At 43.3% G+C, this 22,754-nt stretch overlaps 1 protein-coding gene across 1 annotated transcript in view; it reads right to left on the minus strand.

Annotated features, from left to right (window-relative positions):
• Window positions 1–6,529: 6,529 nt before the first annotated feature.
• Window positions 6,530–22,754, minus strand: part of C12H3orf52 (chromosome 12 C3orf52 homolog) — a 32,710-nt gene continuing 16,485 nt past the window's right edge. Inside the window, exons 3-6 of the mRNA XM_036204027.1 lie at window positions 20,578–20,705; window positions 13,404–13,474; window positions 8,483–8,664; window positions 6,530–7,332 (exon numbers count right to left, since the gene is read on the minus strand). Of these exons, the coding sequence (XP_036059920.1) occupies window positions 7,328–7,332; window positions 8,483–8,664; window positions 13,404–13,474; window positions 20,578–20,705 (386 nt within the window). The 3' untranslated portion in view covers window positions 6,530–7,327. The remainder of the gene's footprint in view (window positions 7,333–8,482; window positions 8,665–13,403; window positions 13,475–20,577; window positions 20,706–22,754) is intronic.

Here is a 22,754-nt window from a genome sequence, read left to right on the forward strand (position 1 = left end):
TTTCTTCATAAATTATCCAGCATGTGTGAAATATCCCACTGGAAAAATAACATACACCCCTTCTCTGTGAGCACCCTGCTATGCCTTGATTCTTCATTTCCCCTCATTTTTTCTTTAGAATTTCTGGAATTGTATCTACTCTCTGTTAGCCAAGTAGGCATAACCTGCTGACGGACCAAATCTGACCCACCACCTGTTTTTGTAAAGGTTTATTGAAAAACAGCCACACTGATTTGTCTACATACTATCTTTGGTTGCTCAACCGTGGTAGAGTTGATTTGTGACACAGACCAGAGCTTTACAAAGCTAAAAATACCTTTAGTTTAACTTATTCTGGATAATAATTAAGACCTTTGCCCTAGACAATGACAGTTTGAGATACACTTAAGAGGACTATGTTTGGTTATTGATGCAACTCATTAGGAGCAGATACCCATGAAATGGCAGGAAAATATTAAACCACAAATGAGATGAGCAAGATGAAAACAATTATTAGCAAATTAGACTGTTTCTACATTCACACCTGCATCCTCAAGACGTTATTTTATTTACCTTATGGCCAGTGTCCTAATTTTAGGGATGCTAAAACGGCAAGATGTTCATTGAGACGAGCTCTGAATGCACTATGCATTTAATTACCTCTTTGTGCTCAAAGCTGAATAACTTTCTACTTAAAATGTCACAAGGTATTAGGGAGGTAGCTCAGTAATAGGATCCTTGTTTAGTGTGTACAAGGCATACACTCACACACATGCAGGCATTCACACACACGCACACACACACACACACACACACACACACACACATACAAATAAATAAACGAATGAATGGATGGATGGATGGATGGATGGATGGATGGATGGATAGATAGATAGATAGATAGACAGATAGATAGATAGATAGATAGATAATGGAATAAAATCCCCAATTGAGAGGAAATGCAGTGGCTTAAGGTCCTCTGAGTAAGTTTGCTGAGATGTAAGCCTGTTGATCTCCTGCAGCTAACAAGCTGACCAGACCTCCGTGCCTTGGTCTCAGCTAACTCCCTTCTTCTTTCCTTCTGTCTTTCTTTAGAAGCCTAACTTTAGACTTTGGCCAGAAGTCACTTGGGTTCAAAGGGCGTGTCTGTGGTGATAGGAAATGCTGCACAAGATGTAACACATGGCTTATGGGAAGCAGTGTGGGCCAGTGACTGATTCGAGTCTTTGTTTCCTTTTTGCCTTTGACTCTGACCCACTTACTTGAGGCTCAGTCTATTGCACCCGTACATGGGAGGGCTACATCTGACATATGGTCATCTATTCTAGTTTGCTCTCTACTGCTGTGATAAAGCACAGGCAAAGAGTGAATTAGGAAGAAAGGGTTTATTTGACTTATCTGTCCCGATCATATTTCTCCAGGGCTGGAGCTTGAGGTGGGAAATGAGGTGGAGGCCATGGATGAATGTTACTTATAGCTCTCTTAGTTTGCTTTCTTGTACCACTGGCACAGTTGTCTGGGCCCTCTCACATCAATCATCAGTCAAAACAGAGCCCCACAGACATACTCACAGGCCAGTCCTCCCATGTCAGTCATCAATCAAGACAGTGCCTCACAGACATGCTCACAGGCCAGTCCAATGGAGGTGATTCCTAAACCGGGGTTCCCTCTCCCTAGGTGACTCTAGTTTGTGTCAAATTGATTTTTTTTTTTTAAAAAAAAAGCCCTAACCATCACATCATCTATCATGGATCCTGAGGAGAAATGGTAGTAAAGAGTATAAAGCCTGGATCCCCAACATCCCTCCAGCAAGCCAGACGTCAAACAGATGGCACTACGCTAGAGCCCTTCACATGGATACTAAACCTTTGGGGCACATAGGTGATAGAAATATTATCAGTAAAATACAATAAGCTGTATGTGTTTGCCCCTCATCTGGTGAAGTATTATCTGTCCCCCAAAAGCAAATATGTCTTTTCATGGCCCCATTAAGTCTAAATGAATAGACAAAGAAGCATGGTTGTAAGAGCCCCTGTGGGTATTTCAAATGTCTGCTGTGGGTACAAGTGAGATAGCTCAGTGAATAAATGTGCTTACTAGCAAACCTGACAAGCGGGGTTCGATCCTAGGACTCCACTGTGGAAGGAGAGAACTGATTTCTGAAAGTTGTCCTCTCACCTATACACACACACACACACACACACACACACACACACACACACACACACATGCGCGCACACACACACAAGAACACACAAATAAAAAATGGAATTTCATATTTAAATCTACTATGATGTGTACAATATTATTTATCAAACCAAAGATATCAATAAATTAAAAGAAGCAAATCTGAGAAAATATTCTGGGAACTGTGTTGTGGTTGGAATGTGAAATGTCCCTACAGTCCCCTGCTGTGAGAGCTTAGGGAGGGTGTTAAACTTTGGGACTGTGGCCAAGCTAACTGAAGTCATTCTCTGAGGGGAGGCTGGGAACTTGGAGGGGATACCTGCTCCAGTTCTGGCTGGAACCCTGTGTCCTAATCTGCCAGGGTGTGAATGCCCACTCCACAAAGTCCACCAACCCAGACTCAGTGGCTCCAACCACCATGCTGTCCTACCAGAATGGACTGTGTCCCTTGGAACTCTGAGTCAAAACAAGCTTTGTCTCACTTGTGGCTTCTGTCAGGTTCACAGTAATGAGAAATATGACTAATGTTCTTGCATAAAATTTTTTTAAAAACCTCCAATTTTACAGCAAGTGATGTTTTGTGTGCAAACATTCCCACTGTGCCCAGACTTTGTCCTCTGGTGCAGATGGGGTGGATGAGATTCGGCACCACACTTACTGAGGAGCTATTGCTACCAGGGAGTTATAGGGCATGGGGTGGGAGGGAGTGATGGTGTCATTCTTATTGGAAGACGTGATGTCTGGTAGGTTCCCCATGCTTCAGTGGATGCCCACATAAGGATAGCTCTAAATGGACTTACTGCATTATCAAAAAAAATTTTTTTTTAAATTTTTAAAAAAAGCATAAAGTGGGATTGGGGTATGTTGGGGAGATATGAGAAGAGTTGAAGGGAGAAATCGGGAGAAGGATTTTTATCATATATATGTTTTAAATTCTCAAAAATAAAGAAAAATACTAGTGGCTACCACAGGCTGATGCTGATCCCCCTTTCCACACATTTCAAGATTTCTAATGAAATTGTGTAGTCTTGCAGAAAGCACATCAACTCAGATGTGTATGTGTGTGTGTGCGCTCACCCACGTGCGTGGGCATGCACTCATGTGTACAGTTCCAGAGCTTAGTAATACAGCCCCTTAAAGAATCCCTGTTCTTGAGAAAGAAACTGAGGCTGAATTTCTAATGTAGTCTTTCGAGTCACAAATATAATGAGAAATGTCCCTTCCCCCGCACAGGGCTCCAAACAGTGCACAGAAAATGGAGAGAGAGGTCCACTGTACAAGCCACGGCAGACACTGCGGTTTCCGCTCACACTCTTAGCATCTATAAATACACTCCTAGTCTATGAATAAATTCTTATCTAAAGCAGAAGAAAGAAATAGGAAAGGAGTGAAGACAAGGCAGGAAAATGTACCAGTGACAAGTTCAAGTGCTGGCAGGGTTAAGAAGGCTCTTAAGTATCTCAGGATGGAAGGCTGGGGGGAACAGGATGGAAGCCATGGGGGTAAGGGACAGGATGGAGGGCTGGGGGGATGCAGGATGGAAGGGCATAGAGAAGAACAGGATGGAAAGAATTGGCGGGGTGAGGGGGGCAGGATGGGAGATATGGGGAGGGGCAGGATGGAAGGGCATAGAGAAGAACATGATGCAAAGGATTGGGGGGTGGTGAGGGCGGACAGGATGGAAGGCTGCGAAGAGAACAGTTCATTTCCAGGTCATGAGAGGAGTCTACAGAGGAAAAGAGGTTCTCTCTTGTTACACGTGACTGGCTCTTTCCCAAACCTAGCCTCTGAAGTTCACAAGCTTGACTAAATGTGAAGATATATTGGTTCTGCCAACTATTAAACAGATCAATATAAATCCGTCCTGTTTCTCTAGAGTCGTGTTTTTTTTTTTTTTTCCAATGTCTGGAGAAATGCCACTGAGTCATTTTCATGACTTTCTCAATTCATCTCTTCCCCTACCACATGTGTTCCTCGCAGATGCTCTGATGCCAATCAAAGCTGAACTGAGTATGCCCTCAGGACACCCACTAGGATGGGTGGCCACTCATGGGTGTACCCAGTGGCCTAGGCTTTGTCTCCCACAAACTGTGGGGCTGTAGATGATCTCCCTCCCTCCCCCTCCGATCTCTCTCTCTCTCTCTCTCTCTCTCTCTCTCTCTCTCTCTCTCTCAGCTCTGGCTCCCAGCTATACAATGTGAAGCTGCCTTCTGATATTGCGGATCAATAAACACAGAAAAGATGTTGAAGAATGTACAGAATAAGGGGAGCAGCAACAGTGGCATGTACTTTATTCAATACTGGGAGAGAAGGGAAGGCTGGAATACTGCTCCCACTGTCTTTGCATTAATCACACTCTGGGTTCATGTCAAGAATCTGCATCTAAAAAGAAACGGAGTTGGAGGTACAGTTCAGCAGTTCAGTGCCTGTCTGGCATGTATGGGGTCCTAGGTTCAATCCCCAGTACAGCAAAAAACAAACAAAGACAGTGTTAACTTTATCATAAGAGACTAATGGGCAAGCCAGGCATGGTTGTGCACACCTTTAATCCCAACACTTGGGAGGCAGAAGCAGGCAGATCTCTGTGAGTGTGAGGCTAGCCTGGTCAACACAGTGAGTTCCGGGACTCTTACACAGAGAAACCCTGTCTTGGAAGGAAGAAAGAAAGAAAGAAGGAAAGAAAGAAAGAAAGAAAGAAAGAAAGAAAGAAAGAAGGAAAGAAAGAAAGAAAGAACAAATGGCAAGGACAAATCTGCTTGTTCCTATCTCACTAGCCCTTCAGGGTCAGCTCTTACTTCTCACACAAAGTCTTCAAGTAGACTCCAGTAGACTCCACTGACCATTCTTTTCTCTGACTGTCTCCAACCCTACAGTTTGTCTACATTGTTTACAGTTAAACCTGGCCATTTTTTCTCTGCTGTTTCCTGTTTCATCCATGCAGATCCTGTTGGTCTAATAACATTAGCAACTTCTTTTACTGTCTTCTTCACTGGCATCCTCCGCTATGCATGCACAAAATCAAACGACTCACATCTGCAGGTGGCTAGAGAGATGGCTCAGTGATTAAAAATGCTTGCTGCTTTTGCAGGGGACCTAGGGTCAGTCCCGGCACCACTGTGACACTCACCCACTCACCGCTGCCTACAATTCCAGTTCCAGGAGATCTGCCGCCCTCTTCTGATCTCCTTGGACTCATCCACACACATGGTGCACATTCATACATAAGCACAGACACATAAATAGAACTAAATAAATAAACATTTTAAAAAGATGAAAATATTTAGAAAAAAAACGAAATTGCCAAGCTAAAAAATTGGACACATGGCTAGAAATTTTGTTGACAACAAGACCAGTGTTCTATCCATAGCTAAATGACTTCCTGGAAGCAACAGTTTTTGCATCCTAAGTCCTCCAATTATTTCTCAGGTACTTGTTGAACGCTGTGATGGGCCAGGCATTTTTCCTGTCATTAAGAGGTGTGGTGACCACACAACTTGCCTTCTGCGATGAAACAGTGTATATGTGCATGGGATTATTTTTTACCAAATATCTCAGTATGCTTTAGTTACCTATAATGTATTGCACGCAAAAGTCAAAGCTTGGAAAGTCTTCTCTACAGTCAAGTGGACAAAAAATCAAAACTAAGGTATTTACATTTTAGTGTTCCCGCTCCCCACCCCCTCCCCGCAAAAAAAAAAAGAAAAGAAAAAAAAAAAGGAACAAAGCAAACCCCATCTCCAAACACCAACAGACTCATCCTTCCAGTCCTACCCAATGGGGAAAAGATTTATTTTAGCTCATGGTTTCAGTCCATCAAGACAGGAAAGTGCAATTATGGGCAGCGAGAGTTCCACATTGTGGTGGACGGGGAAGCGGAAAATGGAGCTCGGACAAAGTGGACTGGGCTACAACCTGCACATGATTGCCTCTAGCAACTCCTTTGGCCAGTGAGCTGAACCTCCTAAAGGTTTTAGAGCCTCTGGCAACAGTATCGCTTACTGTGAAACAAGTGTTTGACACAGAAGCCTGTGGGCAACAATGCAGATTGATACTGTAACACTCTGCCTAAGAACTACAGGGAAGGGGTGAGGGGCAAACTCCTCCCAGTCGCCCTGGAAATGAGAGGGCACAGCCAATCCCAGCCCAAGATGGCCTTCATCGTTTTCACACAGCAGAGGAAGTTGCCTCCGTGGACACAGTCACTTCTATCCCCGTTTTCTGCAAGAAAATGCCCACCTAACACATGGCCTTAGATACATGGCCTTAGGGACGGAAGACATGAGAGGCAGATGATAGACCAACACATTTGCAAAAATAATTTATTGTACATGTTTTAAAATCATTTTGTATTAAAATTCCTTGTTGCTTTCAAAAGAGTACACACATAGGGAGGTTCACATTTGACGTGTAAAAAATAAAGGGGAAGAAGAAACATCCACCTGTTTCAGTAGTTTAAGGAACTATACTGAAAATGAAACAATAAATTACAATATAGCCATTATTATTACTACAGGATATAGTAGTTAAATAAGAAAGCAAATTCACATGGTCCAGAACCCTACACTTGACACAGGCTCACGTAGCTGCCTATCGCAGTGACCTGCATCCATGGCTAATCTATCTGAGGTATCAGGCTGGGAGATTTCTCATTATACAACAATGAAAACCTCTGTCCTGGGAAATATCCAGGATGACAATTTCCCCAACAAAACAAATATTCTATTCCCTCATGACAGGCATTCTCTATGTAAGGGTGACTGATACAGTCACTAACTTCCTCCTGGCCTTCCAAGGGACAGGCATGCCTCTTTTGACAGTTTCAAAAGGACAGCGATCCTCTGCTTAGTGACCATCTGCCATAAGACACACACGCAACAACTCAAGAAACTGTGTCCTGGTGGCACCAGGCAATGCAAAGCCAGTGTGTGGTATCCTCATGCTGTGGGGTCTTTGATCCACCCCAGACCTCATCTAGCATCCACTGGGGCAGCTCTCACGAATAGCTTTCACAAATTCTGGACATGGATCCAGACTTCCTATCCATGTAGAATCAGTGGGAGGACTATCTCCTCCTTCTGGCCACTACTAGATAGGTTTCTGAATTTTCTTCACTCGGAAACTGCAGAGCACTGCTTTCCAACACAGACCAACCTCCAGCGCTTCATTCTAGAAAGAAGACAAAGACAAACCAAAATTACTTCTAGCCTTAGTTTCCATTGTCCACATGACCTGAAATAGAATCACCAGCGAGAAGAATCTCAATGAGGGGTTGACTAGGTTAGCTTGGCCTGTGTATCTAGGGGTGGGGAGCAGCTGCAGGGATGGAGGAGGGAATTCTGGGTTGGTTGCCTTCATTGATGTGAGAGGGCTCAGTCTGAAAGCGAGCAGTGCCATTCCCTAGTCTGGAGCTCTGGATTCTGCAAGAGTAGAGAAAATAGCTGAGCACTGAGTGTGAGTGTGTTCATTCCCCTCTGCTCATGACGGTGGTTCTGATGTGACTAGAAACTGGAAGTTCTTGCTTCCCTGAGCTCCCTGCAGTCCCGAACTGAAACCTGAAATCGGGTTTTATCCCAGCCACAGAAGTGAAACTAGGCCAGTCACTAATTTCCAAAAACCAAAATGGCTTTGAACATGTGTGTTTATTTGTGGTTTTATTGAGTCTAAAAATCTCAGGCCAAATTGGGATCGTCGTCAATTCTGAATAGAGAAACTTTACTCTCTGTATGCCTGCACAAATGCACACAGGCATGTATGCAGATATGCATGCATGCTGAATACTCTTCAAAAGGCTCACTTACTTGCAAAATAATTTATATTTTTTATTTGCAAAATAAATGGAGAAATGTTCATTTATTTTGGTACGATCAGTGATAAATATGTTGGAGCCCTTTGGATAATGAAGGCATTTTGACATTTGGCACTTCTTTGTAATCTAACTGTGACAAGAGCTAAAGTTTGAACACCTCCAGCCACCTTCAGTGTGCCAGGAGAAACTGACAAAGAATGTGGTGTCGGGTGGCTGGCTTAGGCAGAGGTACTAGCATCGGCCCTGGTGGACACTACATGGAGAGAGGCTGCTGTTCCGCAGTGGGGTTCTCAGTAACCATGGCTGATTCTTTCCTATGGTGCCTTCTCACTACTCTGTCTGCTTACAGGCTGTAAGCTCCAGAGCAAGAGAGTGGGTTGAGGAAGAGTGAATGGATAGATGATTTGACACAATGCAAGGCACCAACACTGCCATACCAGGCCACCTGCCCCCGTCTGTCTGCTTGCTCATCGTTCCAAGTCCTGCTTCTTGGCTTTAATCTTTACTTACCATAGAGCAAGAGAGATTCCGGATCAAGCCCGAGACTCTCACAACTGGATATATTCTTATCGTGAAGGTTCTGTCTCATAATGCCAAGCACCAACTCTTCACTCATCATGTACTCCATGAAGCCATCATCTTCAGCTGGAACTCCAAACTGCAAGTGATAGGTTACCGTGGCGTTTTCAACACTGGAAGCCAAATCAGTAAAACAGACAGACAGACAGATGGACAGACAGACATTATAATGAATAAATGGAATCACAGTGAGGCTGAGGCTCAGAAACCACTTTTATCATTAACACTTCTTTAGCTCCACATCTTCCTATAACCAGCTTCAGAGGGTGCGCTAGCCTAGAAGAATGCTCTGCTGAGAACCCTCTTCTTTGGGCCATCAAACAACCACCACCAACTGCTCACACTTTAGGGGTCCATTGAGTGTGGCCTTTGGAAGGGCAGGACACAGCCCAGCTATCATAAAGAGAGACTGAGAGTTGGCACAGCACCCATACAACATCAGCCTTTCATACTGCAGGGCCAGCAGGGAGCCTGACCTCTGAGATTCCTCTGTCCCCATTCCCCTGTTCTCAGTGCTGCCGACACGTGGACACAACAGAGCTAGTCAGTTTAATGAGGTCTTTAAAAATGTTTATTCTTCTGGATATCAGCCCTCTGTCAGATGTGGGGTTGGTGAAGACCTTTTCCCATTCTGTAGGCTGTTGCTTTGTCTTGTTGACCATGTCCTTTGCTCTACAAAATCTTCTCAGTTTCAACAGGTCCAATTGATTGATTGTTTCTCTCAGTGTCTGTGCTACTGGTGTTATATTTAGAAAGTGATCTCCGGTGCCAATGCGTTCAAGAGTACTTCCTACTTTCTCTTCTATCAGGTTCAGAGTAACTGGATTTATGTTGAGGTCTTTGATCCACTTGGATTTAAGTTTTGTGCTCGATGACAGATATGGATCTATTTGCAGCCTTCTACACATTGACATCCAGTTATGCCAGCACCATTTGTTGAAGATGCTTTCTTTTTTCCATTGTACATTTTTGGCTTCTTTGCAATAGCCAATCGAATGGAAGCACATGAATTATGAACCAACGGCTGTGGAGCCCCCAGCTGGATCAGGCCCTCTGGATAAGTGAGACAATTGAATAGCTTGATCTGTTTGGGAGGCACCCAGGCTGTGTGACCAGGACCTGTCCTTGGTGCATGAGCTGGCTGTTTGGAACCTTGGGCTTACACAGGGACACATGCTTAGCCTGGAAGGAGGGAACGGGACTTGCCTGTACTGAATCCACCAGGTTTAAATGAGTCCCCAGGGGTGTCTTGGTCCTGGAGGACATGGGAATGGAGGGGACGGGCTGGGGGGAAGGTGGGGGTGGGGGCAGGAGGGGGGAGGACAGGGGAACCCATGGCTGATGTATAAAATTAAAACTAATAATAATAATAATAATAATAATAATAATAATAATAATATTAAAGAACCCCCCCAAAAAAATGTTTATTCTTTCATAAGTTTTCACACACACACACGCTCACACTTTGATCATACACTCTCCCAAGTTTAACCAGTTAACCTATAAAAATGATTATGGTCTGACCCAAGGCTCATTACCCTGACCTAGCTCCAGACCTCTTGATCTCCCAGAAAATGCCCTCCCTGTGCACCAGCAGTGAGTCATACCTCCTGTGTTTAGGGGGGGTGGGTACTTCCCATGTCTGCTTCCTGAGTCCTTTAAGTCATGATGACCAAATTTATCTTTTAGTAATGAGGACCTAAGGAATTTTCAACCCTGAGGAGGCCCTAACCCTTTCATCTTTCAGGACACATTTTTTTTTCCAATTTTTTATAGTGAAAGTAATTATAGGTCTATCCTTAATATGTAGCTTGAGCTGCCCTTCAGACGCTACCTCACAGTTATTCTATTTCTATGGTCAAGATGACCCAGATTAGGCTCAGCAATAAAAAAAAAATAACAAGCAGCCACATCAGAGAGATTCTTCCATGCAGAGTTTTATAGATGCTTCAGTCTCTTAATCAGGCCACTGTCCTTCGAAGGATAGGCAAAGAGCGCCCTCTTGAGGCCAGACATTACACAGGCTAAAGACTGTACATTTTAAAATACAGGGGATGACATGGTTTGTAAACTTTGCCAAACAGCAAAGAAGTGTGCCAAGCTCTGTGGACCAAATAAATATGAAGTTTAGACTCTAACAAAGCCCAGGTACAAGGATTCCACTAAAGGCAGTCTTAAAAGCCCATTTTCTGACTCCATTCCAGCTACCCAAGGTTGAGGGTGTCCTTAATTATCCCCAAGCAGTGTGATTTATCACTAAGAATGGACAGGAGGGCAGGAAGCTACCCTGCATGCTCACTGCTAAGGATCTGGGCTAGCTAATGAAAGGGGCCTGAGGTGGACTTTGAGAAGATCAAGCTGGACGCAAAGTAAGAGAATCAAGCTGCCCTACCCAGTCTGAGAACCCCATCCCTGTCACCCCTGCTTCACAACCCCAACTCCCCAGGTGGATTTACAAAAGGCAGAAGTTTGAGAGATGTTGTTCTGTGGGCTTTCCCACAGCTGCCCACCACTGCAGTGGGTCCAGCAACTGATACAGCAAACAGTACTTTCAGGTTTCTCTTGAGCCAATCCTGGTCCAAGGTCAAGAACTCTCTGTAGACACAATTGCATGTGCCAGGGACAGAGATATCTTTCCCACATGCAAGGGCATTCTTTTAGATATGATCTTTGTTTCTCAGGTCAATATTTTCAAAACGCTAAGTAAGCTTTTAAAATACAACAAAAATGTGGGCTGGGTGTGGCTTGGTTGGTGGATTGTTTGCCTAGCATGCATGGAACCCTTTAAACCCCAGTACTACATAAAACCTGACATGATGACACATGTCTGTTACCCCAGCATGCAGAGGCAGGAGAATCTGAAGCTTAAGGTCAACCTTGGTTACATGAGTTTGAGGTCAGCTGGACTATTTTAGACCCTTTCTTAAAAAAAAAAAAATGTTTTGCACAAGGCAGTGGTAGCACTTGGGAGACAGAGGCAGGTGGATCTCTGATTTCAGGTTCAATCTATCTGGTCTACAGAGCAAGTTCCAGAACAGCCAAGGCTACACAGAGAGAAACCATATCTAGAAAAAAAAACAGTTTTTTGTTTGTTTGGTTGTTTTGGGGGGTGTTTTCCTTTGCAGAATTTCTTTATTGGAAATACTAAAGTCCTTGGATTTTTCTTTCAAAAAAATTTTTTTAAGATCTATGTGTGTATGTGTACATGTATGCATGTGTGCATGTGTATGTCTGTGTATGTCTGGTGTGTGTGTGTGTGTGTGTGTGTGTGTGTGTGTGTGTGTGTGTGTGTATCCATAGCGATGTTAGATCCCCTGCAACTGGAGTCAGGTGGTTGTGAGCTACCAAACATGGGTGCTGGGAACTGAACTCAGGTCCCCTGGAAGAACAGAGAGTTCTTTCAACAGCTGGGCCATCTCTTCAGCCCCTAAATAACTTGTAAAAACAAATTCTGTAGGGGTTTGGGGATTTAGTTCAGTAATAGAGCACTTGCCTAGCAAGCAAGCTTAAGGTCCTGAGTTTAGGCCTCAGCTGGGGGTAGGGGGTAGAGAGTTCCCTAATACTACATCTTGGCCTGACTTCTGAGTTGTTTTACTCAGTTTTCTGCTAGGTTTCCACAACGTCTACTAACCCCAGAGCCTTTATATCCATAGCATAAGGACAGATTCTTGGAAAGACTCAAAGGCTCTGGGGTGGGGGAATCATTGTCCTTCAGCTCAACTTCGAATTGAAAGTTGGGTCAATCAAAGCCTGGGCAGTCCAGCTGTGCACTTCTCCCTTTCCTGCTTCCATTTTTGAGCCAGTGACTAATGATGCAAGGCAGCAGGGTCAGAAGTGGGAAGCATGTGCCTACAGAGACTTATGGAGAAGAAGGAGGACGGCCCCAGACTTCAGATCCTTTCTAGCCCTACCCCATCAGGTCAGCACTGGTGTCACGTGTTCCTGTCAGTTCTATGGACACTCTGGCTTGAGTGGGAGATGCTCAATACATAACACGGACTTGGGTGGCTACCTCCCAGTGACACCCAAGGACCAATGGACAATAAGGAGTTGCCATGGAAATCTTGTTTAAAATACTTCCAGTAATCTCTATGATATAAAATGATAATTAATTAAATGACTCTTTTCTCTCTCTCTCTCTCTCTCTCTCTCTCTCTCTCTCTCTCTCTCTCTCACACACACACACACACACACACACACACACACACACACACACACTCTTTGGTCTATATCCCCAAACTATTAAAAAATACATAGTATTAAAAAGAAAAAGTGTATGTGTATATATACACACATTGTATATAGTAAATATGTACACAGGAAAAAACCAAGGCAAACAGTTAGGGATGTTAATTTTGTAGGAGTGAGTGTAATTAGTCATCGGTGGTAGCACGTAAAAGGAGGCAGAAGAAAGACATGGCTGACAGGTGTGTCTGTATATTCTTAATATTATGAGAGGAGAATATAGTCCTAAATCACTTTCATGCCACATGGACCATGTCACTTCCAGTACATCACCCTCTGAGATTTATGCCTATTTCTGCCTTTAATTTATTTGTATATCTTTTGTTAAACAGGAACGTTTCCTTGGGACAGGCTTTTCCTCTCTCTGTGTGGCCTTAGTTGAATCACATAGTTAGTCTGTGATTTCCCTTTTTTTCTGCATTGTAAGATATCAACTGAGCTAGGCAGTTTCCAGAAACCATCCCATCATGACACTGTGATTCTATAATCCACCCCTTTCCTGCACCTAGGCTCAAGGAAATCATTGTGGGTAAATAGTGATGGGTTGGGAAGGTGGGTGGGTGTTCTTCTGAGAAAGATAGCAGGATGCAAGGTTCTGAGCTCTTACCTGAAGTCCACGATGTCAACACAAGTGAAATAACGGCTCAGAGCTGGGGACTCTTTATACGTGTCTGTGAGCTAAACACACAGCAAGAAGAAAAAAGACATATGAGTCACTTGTGATGATCTTGTACATCACCTGCAAAAGCATGCGACTTCAGGACAAAGGGGAATTCACTGCTAGGAATTCACTCGTCTGGGAGCTCTGGACTAAGAGTAAAGAAGTGTAAGCTGACCACAGATCAAAGCTCAAGTTATCACTCAGTGAGTTCTCTGTAGCAGGAATCTTAACAGGTCTTCTTAATGAAATCAAACCTGATGCCAGTTATTGGGGTGAATGCTGAAAGATCAGAGAAGCAGAATATGCCACAGCTTCCTCACCTCGCCAGTTCCTCAGCTGATCCTGTTTCCTTAGACTGGAAGCCTCCAAATGCATCTCAGCTGAACTGTTGCTTGAAAGCCTGAAAACTTAACCAGCTAAAAAGCTTCTAGTTTCTGGTCCTCACGCCTTATATACCTTTTGGCCTTCTGCCATCACTCCCTGGGAGTAAAGGCTCACTTTCTGGGATTAAAGGCCTGAGTCACGATGCTTGGCTTTATCCTTGAACACACAGAGATCTAAGTATATCTCTGCCTCTGGAACGCTAGGATTAAAGGCATGTGCTACCACTGCCTAACCTCTATCTTTAATTTTGTGACTGTTCTGTTCTCTGACCCCAGATAAGTTTATTAGGGTGCAAAATATTTTGGGGAACACAACACCACCACAGTTCTCAATGTTCTAACTAGTAGAGTCTCATTGAGAACCAGGTACATGCCTGTAATCCCAGTATTTGGAAAGCTGAGGAAGCCAGACTGCCCAGGAGTTCAAGGTAAGCCAAGCCTGGTCTTCATAGTGAATTCTAGGTCAGCCAGGGCTACATAGTGAGACTGTTAAAAAAAAAAAAATGGGTTCATTGATAAGGTCCAAGTGACTGGCTGGGAGTTCTTAATATCGCTTATGAGTTGAGCTGGCACTTGGTATCCTTAGTGGTACTATGGTCGGTGATCCTTAGCAGAAGTTCACAGAAGCACCACTAACCACTGGGGGCGGTGGGGACAGGGGAAGGGATCAATTCAGCACAAGCCACTCAGCACCAGGGACATCACTGTTTATGGGCTTCTTTCTCCCTTCTGCAGAACTTTGTTGTTAGAAGAAATAACTATCCTGAGTGTCAGGTCCAGCACTTGCTCTGTCAAGGGACAAAATGATGAAGTTCCAAAGATATGGAGGCTTTGCAGTAAAAAATTGCGTGCATCCTAAAACATGACAACACCCGTGTTTCCACCACCTATGCCTCATGCCTTCACATTTTGATATGCAGTAGCTCCATAGTCTATGACAGAGTTATTTTCTGATAAACTAACTCACATTGAAATTATCAAAAGTTGAAAGTATATAAATGAGGGGGTAAGGGTAGGTAGAGGCTGCAAAACCATAAGGAGGCCCATGAGATTGGGCAAATGAATCTTTAAAAGAGAGGGTGGGGAGACTAATAGAACCCCTGTGCTGTGAAAGAGGAAGGAGGAATTCCTAGGGCAGATGAGTATGGCAAGGATAGGGGCCAGGAGACAGGGGAGAGGAGTCAATGGGAGAAACAGACAAAATTATCTGAAAATACCAAAAGGAAACCTGTTACTTTGTATGCTAATTAAAATTGATAGAAATGCATTTAATACATCTAACATACTCAAGATTGTGGCTTAGCCTGGTCTACTTTCAACATGCCCCCAAATACCTTCTTTCACTAGCCTACAATTGGGCAGACCAATCTAACAAAGCCTGTTTTATAGTAAGGTGCTACACTCATGTAAACTGTCTAAATATTGTCATTAAAACCAAAACCAGGAAGGCTGTATATGTGTGCTTTCATACCACCCAAAGTCTGGGAACCGTAAGTTAAGAATTGAAGATATTCTTTCTCCTTTCCAGGGCACTAACCATCATCCTGACATTGGTATCTAGCCTTTCTTCACTTACGTTTAGGAATCAGTACTTCTTTATAGAATTATAATACCATGTTATTTATGCTTTTATTCAATAAAAGGTATTATATACAATCTTCTACGAGCTGCTTTTTTGTTTGTGTTTGTTTTTTGTTTTTTTTTTATTTCTTCAGATAGGTTTTGATATCTTACTCAAGCTGGTCTCAAACTCCTGACTCAGTATCTTCCTGCCTCAGATTCCCAAGTAGCTAAGACCACAGATGTGTACCATTGTGAGCAATTTAAGACTTGCTTTTTTTTTCACACTGAAAATTACATTTGAGATTTATGCCTAAGAAACATCTCAGTAAAGGCCCTTCAGTCCATCTCCCATATAGACTGCATTAACTCATTACCCCAGCTCATCTGTTTCCCTACTGATGGCCATGTGACTTCCTTCTATGTTATCTCTGTCATAAACTGTGCAGATGCAATCATCTCCAGACACCTCTATGCACCTCTTTATTCATGTGAGAATCTCCCTGAGGTATACAGCAAGAAATGGAATTATTGGTCCAAAAGCAGTTGCATCTTCAACTCAACTCATTCTTGCTGAACGTTCCCCTTTTTTCTCTCCTCCTTGCACTCATACCCATTCAGTTCCCCATATTCTTACTAGACTTCAAAACTTTTTCCAATCTGGGGGATGTAGGATCATGTCTCATATTGTGTATAATGCTACTGGAGGGGGAGAACCTTTCCATGTGTTCAACTCTTTGGGACCTCTTACCCCTGAATCATCTATTATTTTGTTTTCTTAACTCTCCTATCTATTTGGAGTGATTGGTTTTATTTTCAGACAGTAGTTGTTGGTATTATGTGACATCATCTTTTTCCGATCTTTAAAAATTATTATTTCTCTGTGCATTTTGTCTGCATATCTGTACATGTACTGTACATGTACTTGGTACCTCTGGAGGCAGGAGAAAGCATTGGATTCCCTGGAACTAGAATTACAGATCTTGTATGTAAGCAGGACCTTCTGTCCCACCAGCAACTCCCAAATACCCAGAAGTGGCTTCCCAAATTACCGCACAGAGGTTTATGTTAATTATAAAAGATTGGCCAGTAGCTCAGGCTTATTACTAATTAGCTCTTACACTTAAATTAACCCATGTTTATCTATGTTTAGCCACGTGAATACTGGGAACCAAACCTGTGTCCTCTGCAAAAGCATAAAAATGCTCTTAACAATTGAGCCATCTCCCCAGCCTGATTTTCCAGGCTTTGATTAGTCCATCCATGTTTCAGAGATACAAATCCTAACTGCTTTGTAAGGGAACACATAGCTGATGGAGTTTACATTATGTTCCTTCTGCATTTACATTGGAAAGTTAAAACCTTTTTCTCTAACACACTAGTTCTAGGATAAGTCAGGACTGGGATCTGGTACCACTCTCAGCATGGCAATAGCTCTGGCATTAGAGTAACAGCTACATCAAAGCAAGGCCAGATCCACTCCTACCCAGCCAACAGCCTCCACCTAGATACTGCTCTGGGCCTCTCACTTTACCAGTGGTAACCTTGTGATGAGCTAGCCATTCCCAGGTATACCAGAAAGGCTTGGTGAGTCATGAATTTATCTTATAGTAAGCACTGTAACATACAACATCTAGTAGAACCTATGAAGATGCACATATTTCTTCCTACCTAATCTCAAGAAGGCTGTACAACCAAGCACTCCCACCTAACTCAGTGGAAATGCAGTGGTACTTGGAGTTTGTATAACTCTAATCTTAGAAATGGAACCTTTATAAGGATCCTCACATGATAGACATTTTGTCACTTTCTCTCTACAGATTAAGAACCAGTGTTCCAAGAGGTCAAAAACTTGCTAGTTTTTTCATACACAGCTAATAAATTCTGAGAGCCAAATTTACTTTTAGGTGTGACAGACATGAAGCCCAGATCCTTCCCATTTTACCTCACTACCCAGAGAAAATGAAGCAATGGAGGGATGTGTCTTCCATTGAGTTATCAGGAAAGGAAAAAAAAAAACATAACCTGATAAGAGCTTTGCGGTGGGGGTGGAGGAGAGAAAGAAGTCATCTCCGTTCTTGAGCTCTAGTATGAAGAAGATGGATGATGGACTAGAGGGGACATTCAGGTTCTGGAAGGCAACTTTCACTGCTCAGCATGAAGGGAAGGAGGTGGCAGATGGATAATGCTACAAAGGATGTATTTTCCCAGCACTAAGAACACTGAGTGGTAGTGGGGGTGTCTCTGACTCTTTCGCCTGCGCTTGGGACCCTTTTCCTCCTGCTGTGGGTTGCCTCATCCAGCCTTGATAGGAGGGTTTGTGCCTAGTCTTATTGTATCTTATTAGGCCATGTTCTGTGGATACCCCTGGGAGGCCTGCTCTTTTTTTTTTTTTTTTTAAGGGAAACAAAGGAAGAGTTGATCTGGGAGAGAGAGAAGGTTGGGTAGGAACTGAGAGGAGTGGATGGAGGGGAACCTGCAGTTGGGATGTAATGTAAGAGAGAAGAATAAGGTTTTTTTTTTTAAAGTGTGTTTGTTTGGGCATTTTTAATTCTTCATTTAGTCTGGTTGGTTAGTTGCTTTGCTTTGGTTTTGGAGACAGGGTTTCACTCTGTAGGCTAGGATGAGCTGGAACTTTATTGTATAGCCTAAGTTGCAATCTTCCTGTCTCAGCTGGAATTAGAGGCATTAGTTATCCTACCCACCTACTCAAAATCTAAGTGTTTAATAATCTGTTGACCGTAAGTGTGCTATCCTTGGCTAGAATGACATCAGAGAACTGTGTAAACATGAAGGCACCAGGAGCAAGGAATGATGGGTTGAGACTAGAATCTCAGAATGGCAATAATTGAGGGTCACTCTGATGCACTGTGTTTTCATCACACTTTAACCAGAGTGGAAACCCAACTGAAAGATAAGAACTGTTAAATAAAAATTATAGGAGGGTAGCTTGAGAGAGTGGTTAGGGGTATTCCCTGCTCTTATACAGGACCCAGGTTCTCAGCACCCATATCAGGTGACTCACAACCCATCTGTCTCCAGTTCTGGTGGATCTGACACCCTCTGGCCTCCCTGGACACTGGCCATGTGATGCATACAAACTCACAGAGGCACACATACATACTCAGAAATAAACTACTTTAAATCATTTAAAAATACAGAAAGTCTTTGCTTTTGTTGTTGTTATACTCCTGTACAGACCCAATTTAAAACATCAAGACAAGGTCACAAAAGCTGGATTTCTGTCTTACCAGGCTGAAGCTAAGAAGTGTATCTAACTGTCTGGGAAATCAGGATTGCAGTGACAGCCAGATTTCCCAAACAGGCCAGTTTCAACTTGTTGGATAATGAAGTTCTCCCAAGGCTTTATCTTTTCTTGCAAAAACCAATAACTTGAATCAACCTATGCTTTACAAACCAGTTATTTTCTTGCCATTCCATCTCCCTGTCTCCACTTTACAAGGGAGCCATTTTGAATGACCTACCCACTCTTGTTTCATTACTTCTTTCTTTGAGCCTTTCTAGTTCTATAAAACCAAACTTCTGTGTTCAGACCACCAGAGGTTTTTGTTTTTGTTTTTGTTTTTGTTTTTTTTGTTTTTTTTGTTTTTTTTATGGAGTAAGGTGTTCCACATGTCTAGGTGTGGAAGAAAGCCAGTCAATCACTGCATGGTCATTGTCTGGAACGAACACTGTTGAGGTTAAAACAGGAGCCTGGAGACTAAGAAGACAGCGTGGGCTGCATAATGATACCCTGCCTCAGAATATTCCTGGATCTGGCATGAACTCCTCCTGTCTTTGATCGCCAAGACTGACCCATGAAATCTGCAGTCGGTTTGCAGAGCCTTCATCTTGCAGTAGACTCTCTACATTTCCTATCCCACAGATCATGCACCTAACCTTCCAGCCAGGAGGCTGGGGTTCTACGCTCCTTCTCCCCTTCCCAATCACTAAGTTCCTCTCAGTAAAGATGCCTGTTCAATTGGAGCTCTTCCTTATGCCCCAAGGCCGCCCCAACTCAAACTACTTTCATTTCTCAGATGCACTGCTACGTCACCTCTACACTAGTTTTTTCAAGTACTGCCCAGTACCACACAGAAGAAGAAAATGAAAATCTAACCATGTCAATCTACAACTTAAAATCTTTACATAGTCTACCCAAAAGTGGAGAGATTTCCGTGACCTGCTCCCTACTTTTTACATCATGCTCAAGCTCAGTATACCACTGCACAGATTCATGAAATGATACATGTAGATACATATCATGTTGTTCCATCTCCCTGTCCCACTTTACAAATATATATATATAGTTATATATATAGTTATATGTTGTTATATGTAATATAATCCCGTAACATCCCAACCCTTATTTTAATAACTATCCTGAGTACCAGCTCCTTCATCTACTTCCACCCCTAACTCACATCGTTTAGATGTACCTTCTTTGTGGACATATGAGTATGAGGGACTGGGGGGATGACTCATTCGGTAAAGCATTTGCTGCATAAGCATGAGAATTTGAGTCCAGTCTCCAGAACTCACATAAAAAAATCACATGTAGTAACTCCTGCCTGTAATCACAGTGCTGGGGAGGCAGGGGCAGCAGGATCCCTAGGACACACTGGTCAGCCAACCTAGTCAAATTGGATGCTCTCTGGGTCCCAGTGAAAAATGCTGTCTCAAAAAGTATAAATAATAAAGTGGAAAGCAGTTGAAGAAAACACCTAATGTCAGCCTCTGGCCTCCACATGTGCCCATGTGCATGTACACACATAAATGACATTACACATTTGCACACAAACACACACAGAATGCCTACAACACTGTATATAACTCAGCATTAGGACGTAACTACACTATTTTTTTAACTATTTGATTGCTTCCCTACTTGGACTTCCCCCTAAGCAAGGTCTATGTGGCCTTGTGACTTGGCATTATCAGGTCACCAGTGAATACAGGCCGGGTGAGATACAGGACTAGCATGTGTGAAAGATGCTGTCTTCTGTGATGCACACAGATGGAGGCCAGGCCAGGCTCATCCCAGTTGCTGGCTTTGCCACCTGAAAATTCATTTATAAGCATCTTCTGCTGTTCACTCCAGAGCTATGCCAATTGCTCTAACAGAACTCATAATCCAATGTTCAGACCTTCGTAAACAATACACAAGGCATAATCACCCTTTTAGTGAGCGAGTGATGCAATTCCTCTTCATTAACACAATCCTCTGGAATCTTGAACACGATGAAGAAGGTTTTGTTTGATGATAATTCAAGTATTTCATTTTCATCTTCATCGATATAAGTTACTAAAGAAATTCAGGGGATAAAAACAAAGGTAAGGACATGCATAAAATAATGAATTTAATAAGGACAGATGTGGTGGGGCACACCTGTCTCAGAGCGCAGAGGCAGGGGAACCACTTCAAGTTCCAGGCCAGCTTGATCTACATAGCTAGCTCTGGGACACCCATGACTTCATGGTGAGACTGGATCTCAATACACAAAGCAAAGAAAAAAAGGCATTCATTCTGTTGGCTTCTCTAACTAAACCTAACTATCCACACTCCTGGAAGCTAAAGCCTGGACACAGTAAGTATAAGCAGGAATACTTCCTTTGATCAGCAAAACATAATAAAAGAGAGACGCTTGTCTTCATTGTGATCAATGTTTTGTTGGTTTGAAGGCAAAGGGATCTCTGACACCACTGAAAATAGGCCAGGGGAAGGACCAGGAGGAAAGAAGTGGAAAACCGTGAAGTTGTTTGCAACACTAAACCTGAAGGTTTTCTGGGTACTCAGGTGTCGGGGAAAGCTCTAGAAGAAAGTATGGGCACCGAAAGGGAGTGATAGCAAGCAGCGTCCGTGAACCAGCTTCCAGTTCAGTGCTGTCAAAGACCATGAAGAGAAAGTGATATCATGGACAAGAATGGAGGTAAGACTAGAAAATGAGGATTCGAGTCTATGTCTCCAAGCGTTCCAAGAGACAGGGCATGGGCATGAAGTCATCACTCCAGCCTGTGTCCCACAGGAGAGGGATGTGGACATACTCTATTTGCAGAAGGGAAACCAAACTTCACTTGGAGCCCCAGGGCCTGCACAGCAACTCCCAGGACAATGAGCTCTGTGTTGCTTGTGTTCTAATGACTAGAGCTAATTGATTTTTAAGCAGTTAGAGCTAGAGGAATGAAGGAACACCACACAGAGCCAGGAGCCAGGAGCCAGGAGCCAGGAGCCAGAAGCTGGCACCGGCATGCTTATGACTGCTTTCCTGGCTTGACTCCAGCCTCACAGGCTTGCTCCACCCAGGGGGCCACCTCATCTGTCCTGTGAAAAGCGTGGGCTGCTGAGGAACGAGGTGCTCTCAGACTTCCCCCTCAAATTCTATGCATCATACGTAACCAACTCTGCATCTTTTACTGGACTTCGAAAGGCCATCCTGGAATGATGTTTCCATCAGTGCTTGTGATAGAAATGTGGATTAAATGCAGGGCTGTGCTGTTTCAAAAATCCAGGTGGAGAGCAATTGAAGATGACACCTAATGTCAACCTGTATCCTCCACATGTGCATGCACACACACAAATGAACATGTGCAATAGTCTTGCCCAGATGTGAACCTCGTGAACTGCAATAATGACCAGTGTAGCAAGCAAAATTACCCATGGATGCAATAGACGCAAGAATGTTACAGGAATTACCAACTGCTCTCTGATTAGATTTAAGGTCCAGTCCACTAGAGAAAACTCAGACCTGGCATTGTAAAATCTGTCCAGGAGCCCATGATTGGGGAATTCATAGGCCACAGGAATAAACATATTACTATTATTCTGCTAAATGGACATAATAATAGCAAACTGCCTCTAAATTCCTATCTCTATATTCATAGATTAGTGATGCTCTCAGACTTCATCAGAGAAGTTTTTTGTGCAATGGGTGGTGGTGAACAAAGAAATTCAAAGCTGATCAAAGTGCAGAGAATGGGTCTTGGTGGAGTGTTCAGCCTTGGAAGGAACATCTACCTCTCTCTACCCACCACCACAGCTTAGAGGCAATCGGGGAAGAAGGGTCAAAAAGACTGTAAGAACTCGGAGTCAGGAAGACAAGAATGAAACAATGTCTTCTAGACATGAAGGACAGCTGCACTCATGAACTCATAGCAGTTGTGGTAGTCTGCAGAAGGCCGGCACAAGATCAGGCTGATCAACATCCTAACGTGGAGGAAGGCGCGGCCTATGAGCCTCCACCTCCTAGGAGCTATTGGCAGTTAATGGCTTCTAGGAAAGGGAGAGACAAGGTTTTTTTTTAATTTTTTATTGATTCTTTGTGGATTTCACACATCACACACCCCAATCCCACCT

This window comes from Onychomys torridus, chromosome 12, assembly GCF_903995425.1.
Source record: "Onychomys torridus chromosome 12, mOncTor1.1, whole genome shotgun sequence".
Lineage (NCBI taxonomy): Eukaryota > Metazoa > Chordata > Mammalia > Rodentia > Cricetidae > Onychomys > Onychomys torridus.